The sequence below is a fragment of the Cervus canadensis genome, chromosome 3 (assembly GCF_019320065.1).
Source record: "Cervus canadensis isolate Bull #8, Minnesota chromosome 3, ASM1932006v1, whole genome shotgun sequence".
NCBI classification, from domain to species: domain Eukaryota; kingdom Metazoa; phylum Chordata; class Mammalia; order Artiodactyla; family Cervidae; genus Cervus; species Cervus canadensis.
The window spans coordinates 53,326,176-53,349,463 of record NC_057388.1 but is presented as its reverse complement, the minus strand read 5'-3'; the positions used below and the strand labels follow the sequence as shown (position 1 = coordinate 53,349,463).

The window sequence follows — 23,288 nt, the reverse complement described above, 5'->3', positions numbered from 1 at the left end:
CAGGAAAATCCTTGTACAGACGGTATGACGTTTTGCGTTTTTTCCTTTCACTTAACATTTGCCCACTCAATACATATTGTACTATCTGTGCACTCACTCAACAGTTTCATTCATTTTGTCATTAATCACCAAGGATTTTCTATGTGGTTGTTACAGCAGATTGATGGCAAGTACCGAACCACATCTCTCCTCCTACATTTTTCCCCTAATCTTAAGCACCTTGGAGCAGAGGCACTGCTATGTAAACACAAAACAATAACAATCATAATAATTAGGATCTCTTTTTACTTTCACTCCCTCCTCTCGGCAAATTAACCATATACTTGGCAAAACCCCTTTAAGATTGAACTTTCCCCAAAAGAAAAAAAGAACATAGGCATGACAACATGAGGATACTCTGTCTCCTAAATTTAATGATGATTATTTCTAAAATCTTGTTTCCCTCTTATCCTGGATTCAGGAATAACAGAGAGAGAAGACATTTTTTATTTTTTATTTTTTTCACAAGTACCATCTCAGTCTAGCCTGTATTGTGCTTAGTAGGAAAAAAAAACTATTTCGTCAAAGCTTTTTTCTTTTTTTGGTCTTTGGCTATGTTCTCTCTCAATTGTCCCTCCTGTTCCCCCCACCTTCTTTCTGCCATTGCCCTTCCAGTGCCCAGTCTTCTGTCCTGGCTCCTCATCTGGTGCCTAGGCATCCCTGATCATTTGTTTTTCTGGCTTATTCTGAACTGCTTCCTAAACTAAGGAGGGGGAGGAAGGGAGAGGTAACACATGAAGGAATGGAGTGTGCCCTGACTAATCCCCCAGGGAAAAGGCCCCTAGTTTGTTCTAAATGTGTTTTTTTTAAAAAAAAAAAAAAAAAAAAAGGAAAAAACCCTCTGAAAAGCACCTGTTTCAAGCTTAAATGCCAAACTGGTATTGAACCAAGCACGCAAATGAAACTCTGCCTGCCAAAGCAAGGCAGGATGATGGAGAAATCTTCCCAAGCGACAGCCCACACCTCATATACTTTAGAGGCTGAAAAACAAAGAACCCAAGTTAAGTAATAATTCTAAAAATAAATGGGAGACTTCTTTTATAGGCATGAGCTTCACTAACTTGCACAGCCCCTGGATGCAGTCAGAAATCAGAGCTACAGAATCCTCTTGCGAAAAGAGGCACAGCTCTGCAGAGCCCGCTGCCTTGACTAACCTGAGACTCAAATTAGCAGGACCAAGCCTAGAACCGGGTTCATCTGCTTTCTTGGCCAGGATTATTCCTTCTGTGGGAAAGCTGGCCCTCCAAGCTTACTTGATACACCCGGACAAGGAGAGGCTATCAGACAAGAAGAGTCTTTCTAGGTAACTTGGGTGACACAGGTCTATAATTTGGTCTATAATCATGCCAGTGTGCCCATGCTGAGTACACAGGGAACTCATCTAGTAACAGTGAAAGTTTTCTATTTTTTTTTTTTGAGGCAATAAGATGATAAATGGTTGCTACATAAACTAATGCGCTAACTTTACATACATGTCACAAGAGCATAAATGATGCATCATTTCCTTATAACTTTTAAAAACCATTTTAAAAAACTGAACTACAGTTAATTTACAATGTTGTTAGTTTCAAGGGTACAGCAAAATGATTCAGATACATATATATACAAATATATCTCCCTTTTTTTCTTTTCTATTATAGATTATTACAAGATATTGAATATAGCTCTCTGTGCTATACAATAGGTCCTTTCTGTTGAGATATAGAAGTTCGTCTGTGTTAAAACCAAACTCCTAATTTATCTCGCCACTACTCACTTCCTGGCTCCAAGGTGATTTTTTATTGCTAATGATAGGCAATTGGATGCCATGGCAATGAGGAGCCACATAAATAACGTCCTGCAGGACTATACACTTGCTCATTAGGCTTTTCCCCTCTGATGGGATGAAGGGTACAGAATTTGACCCTCACTCTACCTCTCTCTGTATCTTAACAGGATTGTGTGGAGGCCAATGTTTTATATACATAGGTGGCTCAGATGGTAAAGCATCTGCCTGCAATGTAGGAGACCTGGGTTCGATCCCTGGGTCAGGAAGATCCCCTGGAGAAGGGAATGGCAACCCACTCCAGTATTCTTGCGTGGAGAATGCCAAGGACAGAGGAGCCTGGTGGGCTGCAGTCTATGGGGTTGCAGAGTCGGACACAACTGAGCAACTTTCACTTCACTTCTTTACTTCAAATACACACACGCACACACACACACACACACACACACAGCTCTATGAAATTATTTGGAGCCTTACTGAATTATTCAGAGCAACACACAATAAAACACAGTGGAGGACTGAGGTGGAGGTTACATCTTCCAGAAATCCCCTTCGTGACCCCCGAGGCTGTCAGTACCCTCGCTGTGCGCGCCAACAGCCAGCCACCGATGCACCCTCAGCCTCAGAAGACCAGCAAGCACAGGGAGATGCTCAATTAATGAAGCTGAAGGAGTCAACGAAGTGGATGCAGGGAAGCAGAATTTCATTCTGATACCTTATTCTGCATATCTCATGGGCAGCGATGGTCCATAATTTCAGCATTATCAAAACCAATATATCCCGACCCTCATTTATTTCAAAAAGATGTAGTGTGGGAAAATGAGGATAACATGAGGGTCAGGGAAAGACGAGTTCTTAGGAAGGACTGTACTTTATAAATTTATAGTTCCATTCTAAGGAGGCTATTTTGGCAAGTATATATCACATTTTCAGGAAGCAATGAGCTACTTTCAGCTTCTGACCGAATTTTAAGAAGTTTTAGACATGAATTACAGAGAAAAAATGAAAATCTGTACCACAATGGCACGTGTTCCCAATTCATACTGTGTGCAGTGACACAGTGTGATTACCCTAATTCTTTGTGATTTCTGTTGCCAAAAAAGCATTTTATTGTTTCCTGAAATATAGTTGGATTTTCCCTTTCTTTTCTGAGCCCAGGTAGTAATGACATTTAATTATCACTTTAGATTTTATTTATTCTCAATATGCTGATCATAAAAGTATGAGAAACATTTATAGTAAGATTTCTAGTGATATGCTAGAAAATCAAGAAAAGAATAAAAATCTCCAGTGAATGAATCAGGGACCTTAAAATAGTCCTAATTACAGAGGCTTAATATTTTAATTATTGGTTTGATTTTAATGTCAAGGTACATCTTCTACTTCAAAGCCATATTTACACACAAGCAGTCCAAATTGCATGCTATCAGGCCTTTATTAAAGTAGATAAGAGGCACTACAGAGCTATGCGAGTGCTTATTAATCTTGTGAATTTATTATAAATAATTAATCACAAATCTCAAGAGATTCATTTCACCAAGTGCTTTCTCATTTTAGTTCTTTGTTCAAACCAAAGACTGGTAACGGAATTGAGAGTGGTTTTCAAAAGTAATTTATTATACTGGATGAGGTTTTAATCAGAATTCTTGCTAAACTCCAGCTGTCATGAAAGACAGATGCTTTGTACAGTAGAATGAACAAAGGCTTGGTGAATAATTATTAAAAGTTCCAGTTTAATTACAGTATCAGAAGAAAATGCCATTGTTCAGGATTCAGTACAAAGAATGTATTTTATCACGTACCACCACCACAAGAGATCTGTATACCCCTTCTTGGCTTTCCCTTTAATATAATTTTCTTAAAAGCGTCAAGAATGACTTTAAATCAGGCAAGTTGAAATCTATCAACCATTAGTAACACTTTTCAACCCTATATATTAATATATCTGCTGCTCTAAATTTATGATCATAAATAAATTACAGAGTTTTCTATCTGGCTATCAGTGCTAAAGCAGTAGTATTTAGTTTTAGATTTACTTGGTTGTAACTACAAGGAAAAGCTTATTTTGTAACAGAAAAATATATTGCTAAATTGTTTCTGCACTTCTGAAAGAACTGCAAACATTTCCCAAGCACAATGAGCTGGTTCTTCCTTCAAAAAGAAACACTTCATTAAGTATAAAAGGTTAGACAATGACTAAGATCCTTAGAAAGCTGTAGAGAAAACAAGTGCTAGAATTAAAATCCTTAAGCACTGGAACCTTCTTACATATTGTCTGTGGCCATTTTACACAGTGAATGACTACTCAGAACAAGCACTTCATCCTGGGACAGTGATCACAGTCTTACCTTAGTAAGGACAACTTCAAGTCTCCTTAAAATACTCCATTACTTCTTTATCCTCCTTACAAATCCTAATTACAGAATCTACTAGAAATTATTTGCTTCTGTGATATTCTAGTAAGGAACATTTAGGAAGCAATTAATAATGCTGAATGAGCAATAAGCATTGCTGAATTAAAGCAAGCGCTGAAGAACAGATGCAAACTAGGTTAATTTTCCTAACAGCAAATCAGCCAAGGACATCTTGGAAAGCATTGCACACAAACACAACAATCGCACCACTATTTTGTTTTCCTCTCCCACTATCTACCCAATTGAAAATCATTATCTTGCAGCCCCAACTTTAAAATTGTTAGTCACAAAAAGAGTGAGATTTGTTATGTAACACTTGTAACCTGTCCTAATCAGAGATTAATACAAGGAGATATGTCTAATCATCAGCATAATAAGATCCATTCACCAGAGTTAGGCAATGATCCTTTATTTCACACTCCACAAAGACAAAGCACTCTGGGGAGACCCAAGCTATCTTTGCAGCTCTCAGCTGCTTAACACTGACACCCAAATCCCCCAAAAAGAATCAACTGGAGGTACACATGTTACTCACATACTGTTGAAGAGCTCACGGTAGGTTTCATCGCCTTTGCCTTCGGACATCAGGCTGTCCAGTTTGTCAATGAGCTTGGCTTCCACCTAAAACAGACCCAAATGTTACTCTCTTTCTTTCCTTCTCACAAGGAGGATTTTCTAGGCACATGGAAACATATTTATTTCTGCAAGGGAAAAAGCCACAGTAAATTTTGTGAATTTATCAGCTGTGGTTAACCGGAGACACCCCCTTGGAATTCTAGGGGGCCAATTTAGATGCAGGAACATGACTTCAAACTCCCGGTGGGGTAGCGTGTGCTGCCGCGAAAGACTTCTATTTGTTGATTCAAACACAAATGCCTGCAGCCCAGCTTAAATGTTTGAATTCTTTTTTTAGGAGCTGTAAAAACTGGCAAGGCTTTTTTGTTTTTTTCAAATCATGATATATATACACATACACACACACACACACATACATATATATAAGAACATCAGCAAACTACCATATCCACAAACATTCAGTTAAATCTTTGATGCGTTTTGTATCTATTTTCTTTCTCAAAACAGTTTGAGGTTGCACTAAATCTTTGCTGAAGTTGAGAATTTGCCCTAACCATGTACAGATGGTAGATCCATAGACATATTCTAAGTCAGCAATCGGCAGCATGAGACAGAAAGGACATATTTCCTGAAAACTGTAGTCAAAACATTTATATTTTCAAGAACATAAATCCTTTAGGACTTCAGTGTCAGGAAAGCAGAAATAAATATCCCTTCATCTCTCGGAGACAGCAGAGGGGACAGGAAAGGAAGAGTTTCTGCAAGGCCAGAGAGTTAACAACTAGGGGTATGGAGGGATATCTGACTTTGTCAGAGGACTGAGCACTATTATTTTCTTTGAATCAAATTTCAATAAATGGGTAAAGAGATAAGGGAAGAAAGGTGTGTTTTCCCCAATATAATTTTTAAATAGGCTTTCATTCACGTATTGACTCTCCTGAAAATAAATGAAGGTCTTGATACAGATGAAATGTCATGCTTTTGGCAATGGGAGGGTTCTATGTATGCATTCAGCTTGTTCATACAGTTGACCATCATTTCTAAGACTTGAGAAGGGCTCACAGGGAGAAGCAAGAAGCTTCCTTCATGCAGCTGAGTGCACACAGGTGAGTGCCATGACTGTGTGAACAGTTGGCCTGCTGTCTCCAATAGGAGTGACTTGCCCTGGCAAAGGCAGTTGATTTCTGCTATGAGATCTGGTTTTGGAATAAGAACAAGTGTCTTTCCAAAACTGGAGCCTGTGACAAGGAGATCCTGTATCAAAGAGAAATGATAAGCTCATGCTCATCTTCTTGGAATTTCCTTTACAACAATTTTGACTGCTTTTCCCTTTAAATTAATTCTCAGCACTTCAAGCAAAGAGCAATAAAACATACTGTGCATCAAATGCTCAAAGCTAAGCCATTCACCAAACACAATGTGCAGACCACTGAGAGGTCAGCAATTTTAGGAATCATTAACCTTCTGATTCCTCTGTGCTGTGTCCAGCTGGGAGCAAATAAAGTTTCTGCTAGTTCTTAAACACAGACCTAGGGAATCACAGGATTTTTTTTTTTTTTTTTTTTAGCTGAAAGGTAATGACATTTTTTTTCAGGGCTTCTCAGAGATTCAGGGAGACAGTCCCCGAAAGGTGTCCAAGGCTACGTATTCAGCTTGGAAGTAAGCAGCCTAGGTTGAAATCTGGTTCAGAGCTCATTCCTCAACTCGGAGCATCTCTGAGCCGCCGCGCTCACCTCTGAGAGAACTGAGACTCTTCTGACTGCTCCGAGAGCACATCCACCTACCTGTTTAAAATTGCCACTCCGCCTCTGCTCCCAGTCCATCATATCGTGGAAAATAGGAATCATGACATTGCGGAGATCTGGCTGGGGTATCAAGGTTACTTCCAGGAAGGGGCCGATCAGGGCAGGGATGAAATGGAGCTTGTGCTCTCCTAAAATGAATGAAATATTTACCTTTCTGTAGATCTAGTTTTAATAAGATTTTAGAAAATCAGTATTATATGACTTGTTTAAAACTACTGTCACAAGAACAGGATTGATTATAGTTGTCTCAAGCAAGAAAATATTTCTCTAAGCAGCTATATAAACAGTAGATTTCCATGAGTTAGTATTTCTGCATCATTTTTAATTAAAAAAAAAACCTAGGGATTTACCTTTTCACAGTTTAAAAAAAAAGCCATAAGATACAATTAAACATTATATAAATCATCAGGAATTTGTTATGTATACTACTGCACTTCACATATTAAAATTCTTATGCAATCATTAAAAAGGAGGTTGAAGAATAACGCAGATAAGTTTCTCAATATAATTAACTGTAAAAGCAAACCACCACACAGTACGCAAAGGTACATCTTTCATTTAAAAAGAATATGTATATGATAGTCTAAAAGGTTATATCCCCTAGTAGTAACCACATTGGTTATCTCTGGGTGATAATATATTACTGGTGACTTTTATATATGAAAAAGGTGGTTCCTATCTGCATTATGTAATTTGTCTTCCTTCTTTACATAATAAACATAACAGCCTAAGTAGCATATAAACATTGGCCCAAACAACAACAGAACAATTTTCTGAAAAGACTACAATGCAATAATAGTGAATTCAAAACGGTATTTAGCAAGTCCTGAAAAGTATACTGTTGATAATTCAGAGCAAAGGAAAGTGGAGGGTGGGGTAGACACAGATGATTTTGTCTAGCAGATATGTTTTGAGTTCAGTCTATTACCCTAGTCATCTATGTTAAATCTCAGAGAGTTTCTATTTTTATAATAAAAAAACTGCACACTACAGAAAATGTACAATGTACATTTCATGTATGCACATTACATGCACAACTTTTTGCATCATGGACAAAAGCATATGATCCTGGGAGGCTGAGCAGAAGAAAGCTGGCTTCATGAAAAAGGATCATTTCCCTCCTATTAATTTTTCCATCTTGGATCTTTTTTAGTAAGTGTTGAATACACACAAAATCTCGCTGTTCAGACTTACTTGCCAATTTCGGAGTTAAATATCTTCACATTAATTATCATTTTCTCTATTTTGTTTCTGTAGCAGAAGGCATGAAGGTGAACACAGATTTGGACAGACATAAATCCAGGATGCAAACATACAGTTTAAATTTGTATTGACTTTAGAGGGATTTTTAAAGGAAGGAGAACATGAAGAAGAGAATTTGGAAAGAAAAGAAAAATGATGGATGGGCAAACCCAAGTAGGTGTTGTGAAGTCACTGTTTTTTGTGACTGCAAACACCTTGGGATATTTTTGATGTCTTCAGAAAGTGGCTCTCATCCTTTGTACTCAATATGGGATGATAACAGGACACAACTATCGGGCCCCTCTGTATCTGAAAATCCCGGTACTTCAGTGACGCCACATGGTCCTTTCCTCTTTTTCTGTTTCATTGAAAGTAACTTCGCAGTTTGTTATCATCTCTAAATTACTTATATATCAAGGCATCCATTACATGTGAGGAGGAAACATGGTTTGTAATTCTTTTTGCCTTCCTAACTTTATTCTTGACCTGGGTAATATTTTATCTTTTCCAAGGGACTACTTAGTTTTCCTCTTCAGAGCAAGAACACTTCCCTCTTATTCATCAAAAGAAATGTCCTTATTAATCTGCCCTTGTACATTTTCCTCCAAAAGAATGAATAATTTCAAGACCAACAAACTCACTGTGGCAGAATATACAAAAACATCAACTCATGGTCTTCTCCCTGCATTTTCCCCATGCTCCCAACATACACATTTAGAGCAGGTAACTAGCAGCCAGCATTTGCAATTCCTTTCTGCAGTTATTTTTGTCAGGGCAGAATGCAGAACAACCTGAACTCAATCATTCTTCCTGTCATTTGCAAAAGTCTAAACCCACTCACTGCTTCTTCAAGGTGTTCTGGCAAGTGAGGGGAAGAAAGAGAAAAGAGGAAAGGAGATTTCTGCAGAGATGAAGGCTGGCAAGTCTTGAGATCAGCCAGCCTTACTCTTATCTCTGACCCTGCCCCAGGAGATGGCTGCAGGGCTTCAGAGTCCAGCCACAGATGCTCTGCTTCCGCAGAGCCATGGGCTGAAGGGACTCTGTACACAGAACAATGGCCACCCTGGCATGTGACTAATAACCAAGAGGACCTTTCTGCTTCCTTGACACTGTGTAAGACACCAATCCTTTGCACAGTTTTGGGGTATGCATGGGGTGAGGGGGATGAGTGAAGCAACAAATATAGAATAAAATGAAAACTCCTGCCAGCCAGATAGTCCTCCCACAGCTACTATGGTGGAATGATATTCAGAACTGCTCCATTACAGAATTTTTACTTTTAATCTTCCCTGAGCCTGGCATCCTTTGACCTCCTAGCAAAGAACATCATTAGCATGCACTTAGTTTATTTACCACTATTTCTTTGAGCATCCATGAATCTTTTTAAAAACTCTCTTCCATTTATAGGCATTTTACAACATGAATTTCTCTTTTAAAATTTTCTTACTTTGAAAAATCTCAAATGTACACAGAATTACAAAGAACAGTAAGATAAATCCCCACATCCCTATCATCTAGCTTAAAAAATTATCAACATTTTTTTTTCTAATTTTGTTTCACTTATCAACCCAACTATTTTGTCACTGAGAAATTTTAAACCAAGTCAGAGACATCATAACATTCTACTTGTATAAACATCAGTAAACATCTTTCACAGGCAGGTCATTTTGTAAATATAGGATCACAACACCTTTATCACATCTTTAAAAAAGGGAGACAGTAATTCTTCAAATTAATCTAAAACCAGTCTATATTACAAATTTCCAGATTGTCTTAAAATATGTCATTTATAGTTGGCTTCTTTCAATCACAATCCAAACAAAATACATATAGTATTTTGTAGCCTGATTTTCTATGACAGTAAAGAAACCATGTTGTTGTTTAGTCGCTAAGTTGTGTCCAACTCTTTTGTGACCCTATGAACTGTAGCCTGCTAGGCTCCTTTGTCTATGGGATTTCTCAGGCAAGAATACTGGAGTCATTTCCTAGGACTTCCCTGATAGCTCAGTTGGTAGAGAATCTGCCTGCAATGCAGGAGACACTGGTTCAATTTCTGGTTTGGGAAGATCCGCTGGAGAAGGGATAGGCTACCCACTCCAGTATTCCTGGGCTTCCCATGTGGCTCAGCTGGTAAAGAATCCACCTGCAATGCGGGAGACCTGGGTTCCATTCCTGGAAGGGAAAGGCTACCCACTCCAGTATTCTGGCCTGGAGAATTCCATGGACCAGAGTCGCAGAGTCAGACACGACTGAGTGACTTTCACTTTCACTTTCTCCAGGGGTTCTTCCTGACCCAGGGACTGAACCTGTGTCTTCTGCATTGGCAGGCATGTTCTTTACCGCTGAGCCACAGGGAAGCCATACCCACATTTAAATTATTGTGCAGACTGTATGAGGCTAGCCTTCTTTACTGAGAACACACTTTGGAAACAAAGAATCTGTGCAACTGTACAAGTTTTCCACCACAGAAAATGTTACTCTTACCCAATCCGCAAAGCAAAATCTTGAGCTATGTATAGCAGCAGGAAAATAAACTTCACTTAGATTATTTCTCCTTAAATCACAGATTTAGTATACTTTTCCCATCTCTAATTGTCAGCCACATGGTCTTGTTTTGAAGTATTTAGGGCACCTGCTAGTTGGGCTGCTGGAGTTGTGTATTTATGCACACATAGCAGTCTGTTAGGGAAGTATTGATTTTTCTACAGCAGTTATAAGATGCTGTGTTTGCCAATGTGGAAGAGGAGCCCACTTTATATTTAGTAAGGATGTTAGTTCAACTAAAAATAGAAAGAAAAAACTTAACCTTGCAGCATGATGAATGGCAAAGGTGGAACACAGCAGTAGAGAATCACCTCTTTCTTTGTAGACTACTCTTCCAAGTATAGGTACAAATAAATAAATTTGAGGGGATTTCATGCTTTACTCACTTTCATTTTTTATGGAGGTAACACTGGTTTATAACATCATATAAATTTCATGTGTATATTATATTTTGACTTCTGTATACACTACAGCATGCTCATTACCAAAAATTTAGTTTTCATCCATCATCGAACTGTTGACCCCTTTACTTATTTCACCCTTTTCTACCTCCCTTCAGAGGTCAGACAGAAGAAGCAAGACCTAAAGCCCCACGCCCTCCAGAATGAAAACAACAATCACAGAAAGCTAACCAAAATGATCATATGGATCACAGCTTTGTGTAACTCAATGGAGCTATGAGCCATGCAGGTCCACCCAAGACAGACAGGTCATGGTGGAGAGTTCTGACAAAACGTGGTCCATTGGAGAAGGGAATGGCAAATCACTCACGTATTCTTGTTTCAAGAACTCCATGAACAGTATGAAAAGGCAAAATGATATGATACTAGAAGATGAGCCCTCCAGGTCAGTAGATGTCCAATACACTACTGGGGAAGAGTGGAGAAATAGCTTTAGAAAGAATGAAAAGGCTGGGCCAAAGTGGAAATGATGCTCAGCTGTGGATGTTTCTGGTGGCGAAAGTAAAGTCCAATGCTGTAAAGAATAGTATTGGACAGGAACCTGAAATGTTAGGCCCATGAATCAAGGTAAACTGGACATGGTCAAGCAGGAGATGGCATTTTAGGAATCAGTGAACTAAAATGGATGGGAATGAGTGAATTTAATTCAGATGACCATAATATCTTCTAGTGGGCAAGAATCCCTTGGAAAAGGAGTAGCCCTCATAGTCAACATAAGAGTAGAAAATTCAGTACTTGGGAGCAATCTCAAAAAAGACAAAATAATCTTAGTTCATTTCCAAGGCAAACAACACAGTAACCCAAGTCTATGCCCCAACTACTAATGCCGAAGAAGCTGAAGTTGAATAGTTCTATGAAGACCTAAGATCTTCTGTAACACAAAAAAGAGATGTTCTTTTTAATCACAGGGGACTCATATGTAGAAGTAGAAAGTAAAGAGATGTCTGGAGTAACAGGCAAGTTTGACCTTGGAGTACAAAATGAAGCAGGGCAAAGGTTAACAGAGGTTGCCAAGAGAACACACTGGTCATAGCAAATATCTTTTTTCAACAACACAAGAGATGACGCTACACATGGACATCATCAGATGGTCAATACGGAAATCAGACTGATTACATTCTTCGCAGCTGAAGATGGAGAAGCTCTCTACAGTCAAAAACAAGACCTGAAGCTGACTGTGGCTCAGGTCATGAGCTCCTTATTGCCAAATTCAGGCTTAAATTGAAGTAGGGAAACTCACTAGGCCATTCAGGTATGACCTAAATCAAATCCCTTATGACTTTACAGTGCAGTTGACAAAGATTCAAGAGATTAGATCTGGTAGACAAAGTGCCTGAAGAACTACAGACAGAGGTTAGTAACACTGTATGGGAGGCAGTGACCAAAAGCATCCCAAAGGAAAAGCATTGCAAGAACGTGAAATAGTTGTTTGAAGAGATCTTATAAATAGCTGAGAAAAGAAGAGAAGTGAGAGGCAAAGGAGAAAGGGAAAGATATACACAACTGAATGCAGAGTTCCAGAGAATAGCAAGGAGGGATAAGAAAGCCTTCCTAAGTGAACAATGGAAGTAGAGGAAAACAATAGAATGGAAAAGACTAGAGAATTGTTCAAGAAAATTGGAGATATCAAGGGAATATTTCATGCAAGGATGGGCACAATAAAGGACAGAAATGGCAAGGCCCTAACAGAAGCAGAAGAAATTAAGAAGTGGCAAGAATACACAGAAGAACTGTACATAAAGGTCTTAATGACCTGGATAACCATGAAGGTGTGGTCATTTACCTAGAGCCAGACATCCTGGAGTATGAAGTCAAGTGGACCTTAGGAAGCATTACTAAGAAATGAACTAGTAGAGATGATGAAATTCCAGCTGAGCTATTTCAAATCCTAAAAGATGATGCTGTGAAAGTGCTGCACTCAATATATCAGCAAATTTGGAAAACTCAGCAGGGGCCACAGGACTGGAAAAGGTCAATTTTCATTACAATCCCAAAGGGCAATGCCAAAGAATATTCAAACTACTGTACAATTGCACTACTTTCACATGCTAGTAAGGTAATGTTCAAAAGCCTTAAAGCTAGACTTCAGCAGTACATGAACAAAGAACTTCCAGATGTACCAGCTGGATTTAGAAAAGGCAGAGGAACCAGAGATCAAATTGCCAACATCCATTGGATCATAAACATAGCAGAAAATTCTAGAAAAACATCTACTTCTGCTTCATTGACTATGGTAAAGCCTTTGACTGTGTGATTACAACAAACTGTGGAAAATTCTTAAAGAGATGGCAATACCAGAACCCTTTACCTGCCTCCTTAGAAATCTGTATGCAGGTCAAGAAGCAACAGTTAGAATCGGACATGGAACAATGGACTGGTTCAAAACTAGGAAAGGAGTACATCAAGGCTATATATTATTACTGTGCTTATTTAACTTACAGACAGAGTACATTAGGCAAAATGCCAGGTTGGTTGAAGCACAAGCTGGAATTAAGATTGCCGAGAAAAATATCAAAAACCTCCCATATGCAGATGATAGCACTTTAATGGCAGAAAGTGAAGAGGAACTAAAGAGCCTCTTGATGAGGGTGAAAGAGGAGTGAAATGCTGACTTAAAACTCAACATTCAAAAAACTAAGATGATGGCATCCAGGCCCATCACTTCATGGCAAATATTAACAGAAGGGGGAAAAGTGGAAGCAGTAACAGACTTTATTTTTTTGGGCTCCAGAATCACTGCAGATGGTGATTGTAGCCATGAAATTAAAAGACGCTTGCTCCTTGGAGAAAAGTTATGATAAAACTAGATAGCATATTAAAAAGCAGAGACATCACTTTGCCGACAGAGGTCTATACAGTCAAAGCTATCCTTTTTCCAGTTATTATGTGTGGATGTGAGAGTTGGAACATAAAGAAGGCTGAGTGCCGAAGAATTGATGCTTTCAAACTGTGATGCTGGAGAAGACTCCTGAGGGTCCCTTGGACAGCAAGTGGATTAAGTCCTAAAGGAAATCAACCCTGAATATTCATTGGAATATTCACTGAAGCTGAAGCTCCAATACTCTGGCCACTTGATGCGAAGAGCTGACTCATTGAAAAAGACCATGATGCTGGGCAAGATTGATGACAGGAAGGGAAGTGGGTGACAGAGGATGAGATAGCTGGATGGCATCACCGACTCAATGAATGTGAGTTTGAGCAGACTCCAGGAGAATGTGAAAGATACGGAAGCCTGGTGTGCTGCAGTCCATGGGGTCTTGAAGAGTTGGACATAACTTACGGACTGAACAACAGCAGCAGCTTCCCTTCCCATCTGGTAGCCACTAATCCATCCTCTATATGCTTACTTTTGTCTCCCTTTGTTCATTTATTTACTTTAATATTCTTCATGAGTGAAGTCATATGATAACTGTCATTGCCTGATTTGTTTCACTTAGCATAACACCCTCTCAGTTTTGGTTTCAGTGAAAGTCGCTCAGTCGTGTTCGACTCTTTGTTGACCCCATGGACTATACAGTCCATGGAATTTTCCAGGCTAGAATACTGGAGTGGGTAGCCATTCCCTTCTCCAGGGGTTCTTCCCAACCCAGAGATCGAACCCAGGTCTCCTGCATCGCAGGCGGATTCTTCACCATCTGAGCCATCAGGGACACCCATAATACCCTCTATGTTATCACAAATGACAATATTTCACCTTTCCTATAACAGAGTAGTATTCCATTCTTTGTATATACAACCTCTTGACCCATTTTTCTGTTAATGGAGAGTTAGGTTGTTTCCATATCTTGGCTATAATAAATAACGCTGCAATGAATACAGGAGTGCATATATCTGTACAAATTAATTTTTTGGTATTCTTTGGATATCCAGAAGTGGAATTGCTGGGTCACATGGTAGATCTAATCTTAATTTTTTGAGGACTCTTCATACTTTTTTCCATAGTGGCTGCACCAATTTACCAAATTTATCAATGTAAATTGGTGCAGCCACTACAGAAAATTACCACCAACAGTATATGATGGTTCCCCTTCTTTCACACCCTGTTCAGCACTATTACTTCTTATCTTTTTGATAACAGCCATTCTAATGGGCATGAAATGATATCTCATTGTGGTTTTGATTGACATTTCCCTAATAGTTAGTGATGTTAAACATCTTTCCATGTGCCTGCTGGTCATCTGCACATCTCCTTTGAAAATATGTCTATTCAGATTCTCTGCCCATTTTTTAATCATTTATTGTTGTGGTTGAGTTGCATGAGTGCTAAGTTGCGCAGTCGTTTCTAACTCTTTGTGACCCCATGGACTGTAGCCTGCCAGGCTCCTCTGTCCGTGGAATTCTCCAGGAAGAATACTACAGTGGGGTAGCCACCCCTTCTCTAGGGGATCTTCCCGACGCAGGGATCAAACCTGTGTCTCCTGCATTGGCAGGGCAGATTCTTTACCACTGTGCCACCTGGGATGCCCCATATATTTGGATAATAACCTCTTATTGGATATACGATCTGCAAATATCTTCTCCCACTCAGTAGGTGGTGTGTTGTTTTGTTGATTGTATCCTTTGCTGTGCAGACATTTCTAAGTTTTATTTAATCCCACTGGTTTATATTTGCTTTTGTTTCCCTTGCCTAAGTAGACGTACTTAGGAAGATATTGCTAAGACTGATGTCAAAGACTGTACTGTCTATGTTTTCTTTTTAGAGTTTTATAGTTTCAGGTCTTATATTCAAGTCTTTAATCCATTTAAAATTTTTGTGTATGGTATAAAATGAAAACCTTTAACTATCTGAATAAATTCTCCTTTAGCAAGCAAAACACTCAATATTATACACTTATAGGTGATCCAAATTATAACTAATATATACTGATATTCTTAAGTAACATGCTGACTTAGGCCCTTTGAGGGGTGTTAAAATAGTACCATGAATACTTAATTTTTCTTAACATTTTGTAAAAATATATGTTGGAAAAGAGGTTTTTACATTTCTAAACAGTTTCCAATTCCAGTTGTTGTATGGCAGCAATGACCTTTAAAATTCACCTCATGTTTTGGAAGGCTATGACCACAACTCTAAGGAAATAATGCAGAAACCAAGGAATGAAGTGAAAATGTACACACACCTTATACTTGAACTATGTCATGCTGGGAATTTGCACTTGATTATAATGAGCCTTTTATAACAGGGTGCTAGAGCTAGACTTTAGGGTTGGAAAAACAAAGAAAGGCTAGAGTGCTGTCTACAGCAGTGCTTTTCAGTCTTTAGCCAAGTGCCTAAGAATCACCTGGAGAACTTGGAAACTCAAGACTGTTGTGCCTCCTCTCAGAGGTTCTTGAGAGGAGCCAAAGAATTTGCATTTCTTACAAGCTTCCAGGCGATGCTGTTTACTGAGTGCTATTGTTGTTGTTCAGTCACTAAGTTGTGTCCAGCTCTTTGCGATCCCATGGACTGTAGCCTACCAGGCTCCTCTGCCCATGAGATTCTCCAGGCAAGAATACTGGAGTGGATTGCCATTTCCTTCCCCCAGGTATCTTCCCAACCCAGGGATTGAACCCACATTTCCTGTTTGGCAGGGGGGATTCTTTATCACTGAGCCTCCTGGAACCACTGTTCAAAAGAGCACTGACATCATAATATGTTATGGGGACCAGCATGCTTTAGAGATGTTTTACATTCTTTAGGTTTCTGAGGAAAACAAAACCCAGAGAGGTAGACATATTTTTGTTAAAGACAAAATAGAGGAGAAAAGTTTATGAAGCAAACAATGACATCTTTAATGCAACAAAAGGTGCCAGTTTTATTTAGCAGACCATGGGCCTAAGGGCACAGGTATGCTGGCTTAGAGAAAGATTCATGTGGAAATAACCACACATGACTGTGCTAAGATTTATCTAGAAGATGTTAACCTGCCATTTTCTCACATTCTGTTAACTCAAGTGAACTGTCCAGGTCTTATCATTTGAGCTCTGACAAGAGCCTAAGCCACAACCGCACTTCAATGTAACCTTCTTTGGAAAACACTTTGCTAAATTAATGCCAAAAGCAATAGGGACATTCCAAGGGTCTTGATCTGTTTTTGAAAAACAAAGCACAAAGAATCAATGAAACATGAAGACTGAGAGGAGGTGTTCTTCAAATAAGACAAATTGAGGTTATTTTTCAGTTGAATCTAAACATATGTCATGGGCTTCTCTGGCTGGTTTTAGACAGTTGGAGGTTGCTTTCAAGTGGTAACTTCCTTTTTTTCCCCCCTGAAATTATCAGTGAGCATCAAACCCTGGGCTCAATTATATATAACAAGGTTTCTTCAAATTGCCCTGTATGTATTCTACATTTGAGGGGTATCTTGGTCAAATATCACTTCTGTAACATGAATTGAAGTAAAATGATAAGGGTTGTATTTCTAGTTACAGAAAACAAATTCTGCCCTTTTCAAGTTGTGTTTGGATAAGTCCAAGAGAAAATATAGTTTCAGGTCATTATATATTCAATTCAAATAGGTCCATCACTTTAATAAATCACAAGGGAGAATTACAATAGTAAATGAATGCTATGAACTTAGGGCTTCCTAGAAGGCTCAGCGATAAAGAATCTGCCTGCAATGCAGGGGATGTGGGTTCAATCCCTGGGTGGGGAAGATCCCCTGGAGGAGGAAATGGCAACCCACTCCAGTATTCCTGCCTCAAAAATCTCAGGGACAGAGGGGCCTGGTGGGCTACAGTCCAAAGGGTTGAAAAGAATGGGACACAACTGAGCAACTAAGCAGAGCAGAGCTATAAACATGCATAATTAACATGTCAAATTAAGTAAGTTATGACTTTCTATAAAGAAACCCAATGCCAATGAGATTTTAAAACAACGTTTCTTCTAAATATTATTCTTTTTTATGCAACCAGATCTGTGTCATCAATTTGCTGGATAATATGCTCTATCTGCTGTGGCAGATTAACAAAACTGGATCTAATCGTTTCTTAGCAACTACAGATGCTTTAAAATCCTTTGGCTATAGTCTTTATGATATAGGCCATTGGTTTCAAAATTTTAAGAGTACAGATGCTCAGGTCAATGTTTCATGAACCTTATTCTAAATTCGTTATGATTCACAGCCTCAATTCATTCTGAGTTGCTATAATTCCAAATTCTGAAAGGTTAGCTCATTGCAGGTCTTACTGGAATAATGCTAGATTATAAAATTTGTCATTCAGTGGAACACACAAAAGAAAGGTGATTTTTCAGATAGATACCAATTTAAAGAATCAGTTGTAGCCTTATTCAACGCCAGACTGTCCCTTAGTCTCTCTAGACTTCTTTATTGATTTAGACACTTGGTTTCAAATGCTGTCAATGGTCAACTGTCCATCTTCATTTGTTTCCTTACAAGGACAGTGATAAGCTACAAAATAGGGGTGGCTTCTTTTTTCATTACTTACCTAGATTTTGCCACATGCTGAAAATTTCACAACCCATTGTTACCCGCATGTCACCATATCTGAAATAGAACAGAAATCAAACCTGATACAAAGACTCCAGAAAAAAGAAGTTATCTGTGTCTTTTTAGGACACAATCTATCTTTCTGAATTAAAAGACAACATGTTCTTAACTAAAAATGTTTAATGTACACATCTTTTACTGAGGTATAACTGACATAATATCATATTATAGCCTTTAGGTACACAACGTAACAATTTGAATATTTGTATATATTGCAAAATTGCCACCACAGTAAGTCCAGTTAATATCCATCACCATAACTAGTTACAATGTTTTTTCTTTCGATGAAAACTTTCAAGATGCACTCTCTTAGCTACTTTCAAATATGCAATGCAGTATTATTAACTAGAATCACCAGTGTTGTATGTACATTACATCCCCATGACATTCATTTTAAAACTGGAAATTTGTACAATGTATTAATACATGTCTTGAGGCCTCTAATTCAAATTCACATATTAACCCTTGAGTGAAACATATTTGTCTCATAATTTTTGGCTCCTATAGTATTTTTGAATCCTGAAAGACTGAGGACAAAGATTTCTAAATAAGCTCAAAATAGTGAAATTCCCAGAAAAGTCGCTTGCTGTCCTCTTGGTCATTGCCTCTCCACTTTGATTTCTAGTTATGGAGATCAGATTTATGAATCACTCCAAGTAAAATACTTTTTAAAGGGCACAACATTTGATTTGCCTCATATTCTTACCCAATTATACACTGGTACTTACTTTTCTAATACCTTTTTCTTTTTGGAAGGTGTAAACATCTCTAACTGCAGACACAACTGGTTTATAAAAATGACCGCAAGGTAAAAGTAGGAATCCCAGATCTAAAATGAGAATGACATATTTAAATACTATGGGGTTACAAAAATATTTACAGGTGAAGTGACAAAATATCTTGGATTTGCTTCAAAAGTGGTAAGTGGATGGGGGGAGAGTTGCAATAAGATGGGCCATGAGTTGATAGTAGCTGTACCTGGGTATGGGTACATGAGGGATTCATCGTATTATTCTCTTTACTTTTATACATCCGTGAAATTTCCTATAACAAAGAAGCAAACTAACTAAATAGATACTATTTTTATATTGCTGTATCCCAAGTTTCATGGGATCTCTGGTATATGCTAAATGGTAGATACTTCATTTCTCTCATAACATGTCTGTGTGTCTCCAAGAAGGCTGAGGCATAAGCTGGATAACTTTATTTTGGTGTGATTTCATTTTGGAACCCCTTTAAATGTAGGACTCAAAAAAAAAAAAAAGAAAGATACATACACTATTTTGGATATGCTAATTGATTTAAATTCAGAGAGTACATAAAAATTCCCCACCCAGACAAATCTTCTAAGTTCTCTTACACCAAAAACGCATTAGAAAGAGATCAAAATAAAATTTCCAGAAATAAATGTAACCAAAAACATGGAGGACATAGGGAAAGAAATGACTTTTCTATTGACACCATGTAAAATTAAAGATTAATATGAAACATTATAAAGAATATATTTTATACATAAAGAGTGCTCACAAATAAAAAAGAATATAAAACTCTAAGCAAAATAATGAACAAAAGAACAGATACCTCACAAAACATGAATTTTAGTCAATAATTAGTCAATAGCTAATAACTAGTTAATGATTAATAACCAATGAATAATTAAAAACATAACTAGTGAGAAATGTGGGCTTCCTCTTGGCTCAGACGGTAAAGAATCTGCCTGCAATACAGGAGACCCGGGTTTGATCCCTGGGTTGGGAAGGTCCCCTGGAGAAGGAAATGGCAACCCACTCCAGTATCCTTGTCTGGAAAATCCCATGGACGGAGGAACCTGGCAGGCTACAGTCCATGGGGTTGCAAAGAGGCAGACATGACTGAGCGACTTCACTTCACCTCAGTGAGAAATGTAAATAAAGCAAAAAATTGTTCCGCTTATCAGAGTGCCCCCCAAAATGGACTCCTCTAGTGCGGGTGTACGCCAAGGCAATCAAATAGAATTGTTACAACCTTTACCTCAACATTTTCATTTACAAATATTCATCCAAAGAAACAATTAGGAATATAAGTCAAATTTTATTTTGTAAGAAATATATAAAAAGAGTAATTTACGAGAATAAAACAGTAGAAACAAACTGAATATTAAGAAGTAATGTGGTGATTATGAAATTTTGATATTTTGATTATTATAAAGTATAAAGACATCTATTATGCAACCATTAAAATTCCACTGGTTTCTATTATACTTTTTGCATTTTCTAGTTCTCTGATAAGGAAATTTTATTGAATGTTTAGTATAAAATGTTACTTTTAAAAGAATGGGAAATTAAGATGTCAAAAACATAAAACACCACTCAGAAGGGAAACCAGGATAGGCACTGCCCATCTTTATTTACCATTTTTCATTCTCTATTTAAAAAATGGTATACTGAGAATTCCTAGAGACCCAGGCATATCACATTACATTACAAACTTACAGAGAGATCTGCCCTAAAGAATCTTACTAATTTTTCATTTTTTTTTCTTTTCACTAGTTCATTCTAAATTATAAGAAGATAGAGATCTAAAGGAACTAAACAGTTTACTTCGTAAATATATTCTTTATATAAACTCTATTTTAAAAGATGTTTTAAAACATTATGCTCTAAGTTCTTTTTGTCATGCAGGGGATCAAAAAGAAAAAGAATTAAAATTTACAGTAACAGTAAAGAACATTCTTTCCTCTTAAGCACTATGATTTTGACCAGGTTGATGAACATAGTTATAGACCTAACTTATTCACAAATAGAATGAGGAACTCTTAACATTATTCATAATTGAAACTAATATGTTCCAAGATTAATTTGAGGTAGCCAGAATAATTTTATCTTCCTATTACTAAGAGAAAGAAAATTCATGAGGCAATTTCTTGAGGGATAATGTAAAACCTTTTAGCCTAAGCAAGATAGTTATCTAAATGGATACTGACCTTATAATCAAAGTTTTCATTTAAGAAGTTCTTCCGAAGTGCATCTGACAGGTACAGAACTGTTGTAATAATGACGCTAGTGATAAAAAAGAATACATTTTAAGTTGAAAACTTCACATTAGTGAAAACCATTTATTAGGCAAGACTAAAGTAATTAAGACAAAAGAAAACCTCTTCAGTAAGCCTGTGGAACAATATTAGATAATTCATATTTGAAATGAAAAAGAGGACACCTAGAAAAAAAAAAGTAAAAGAATCTGCCACTGAAATGATATGCAGAAAAATCTATAAATTCATATGACTCAGAACTATATTGTCTTGATGTTTTACAATTTTTAAATTTCTAAACAAAGCAAAAATTTTTAAACAAATTTACAATAGTCTATATTTTATTAACATAGAAGAAAGTATAAAAACTTATATAATACAGCAAGAGAGAGAGCCCACAGATGAAATGGGCAGGCTAAAGCAATAGATTATATTGAGTATTTATTTGACTGTCTTCTCCCTGCTCTTCCCTATTTAAGGTGTTAGCGGGCATGTGAGAGCTATGGGAGTCAGATTCCCTCTCCATGGTGACAACATTGCCACTAAAGAAACCATTACAGACTGTGAAATTGTCTATATCCCAGTACTAAGCTGTGTGAAACTGACAGTGTTACAGCAGTTTAGAGAATGGGGCATCTCTGGGCTGGAGAATTAGGGAAAGCCTGTCAGAGGGGCCATATATAGTCATCTGTATCTTGTTAGGGAGATTATAAAAGGAAGATTTAGTAAGCATCCTTGGTTAACTCTTGAGTTAAGCAATTTGTTAAAAATCTGCTCCTTTTAACAGCTACAAGAGCATATGTTCAAAACTGAATGCAATTCCAATTGGCTCATTTAATGTCAGATAACAGCATTTATTGAAACAAGATAGGTCACTCCCCAAACCACCAGAAACCAAGCACCAATTTATAAATGATTGATCTTTAAAATCTCTTTGGCCTTTCCTAAGATGCATGCATAAGGAAGTGCTTGTGATGTGATGAGGCCCTAGTTCTCATTGCAGGATTTGTAAATGAGGGATGTAGTTGTATGACCCTAGGTAAAATAACATGAAACAAAACAAAACACCTCATCAACCTCACACCTTGGTTATCCTACTGGTAAAATAGAGATTAAAAGAATATTTACTCATTAGAAGAATATTTATAGTTTTTGGAGAACATAAATGTTCACTGATGAAATCCAAGGTGGTAACTGGTTAAGTTTCTAAAGCAGTTCATTCAAATCTTACTGTATAAAACTAAAGCTTATTCATCAGAAAATGGAACGCTATCAGGCAAGGAAGGGGCTCTTTGTCCAGCACCTATTGCATTGTTGGGCTTCTAAGTTTAAAGAAGAAAAATTTGCATCCTTAACAAATGTTTTCCTTCAATAGTCAATGAAGAAATATACACAGAACCATGATACCTGAGTTTCACATCAAAACCACCTTCTGGCCCACAACTCTAGCTTGAACTGTTGTTCAGAAACAGTAACCTCTAGTGTTAGTAAAACATGATGTATCTGAGATTTGGATTATTGGGCCCAATGCTGTGGAAAGGAGCCAACAAACTCAACCTTCCAAGTGAGATGATTCCTTGGCAAAGACTACTCATTTGTAATCTATATGCTGGATCCCAAACACATGAACAAAATCCATGGCTTCTTGAACAGTGCTTGCTGGTAAACAACAAGGACTCTCTCTGGCTTTATGAAGGACCTGTGAGCTTCAAGCTGACTGCTTACTGGAATCACTGAGGAACTTTAAAAAACACAGATGTCTGGATCACACCCAAAAGATTTAATAATTGGACTGGGGTGCAATGTGGACCTCAGGATCAGTAAAGCTCCCAGGTGATTTCTTTGTACACCCAGAGTTGAGAACCATTGCTCTAGACAAACATTTTTAAAAGTTAGACAAACTTCCATGGATGCCTGGTGATCATTTAAGATGCAGATCATG

General features: G+C 37.7%; 1 protein-coding gene across 3 annotated transcripts in view; it reads right to left on the bottom strand.

Moving 5' to 3' along the window:
- Window positions 1-23,288, bottom strand: part of DOCK4 (dedicator of cytokinesis 4) — a 471,517-nt gene that overhangs the window by 64,138 nt on the left and 384,091 nt on the right. For all 3 annotated transcript variants that reach the window (XM_043463173.1, XM_043463171.1, XM_043463172.1), the window contains exons 28-32: window positions 21,299-21,374; window positions 19,065-19,165; window positions 18,275-18,333; window positions 6,579-6,727; window positions 4,754-4,839 (exon numbers count right to left, since the gene is read on the bottom strand). In XM_043463173.1, the coding sequence (XP_043319108.1) occupies window positions 4,754-4,839; window positions 6,579-6,727; window positions 18,275-18,333; window positions 19,065-19,165; window positions 21,299-21,374 (471 nt within the window). The remainder of the gene's footprint in view (window positions 1-4,753; window positions 4,840-6,578; window positions 6,728-18,274; window positions 18,334-19,064; window positions 19,166-21,298; window positions 21,375-23,288) is intronic.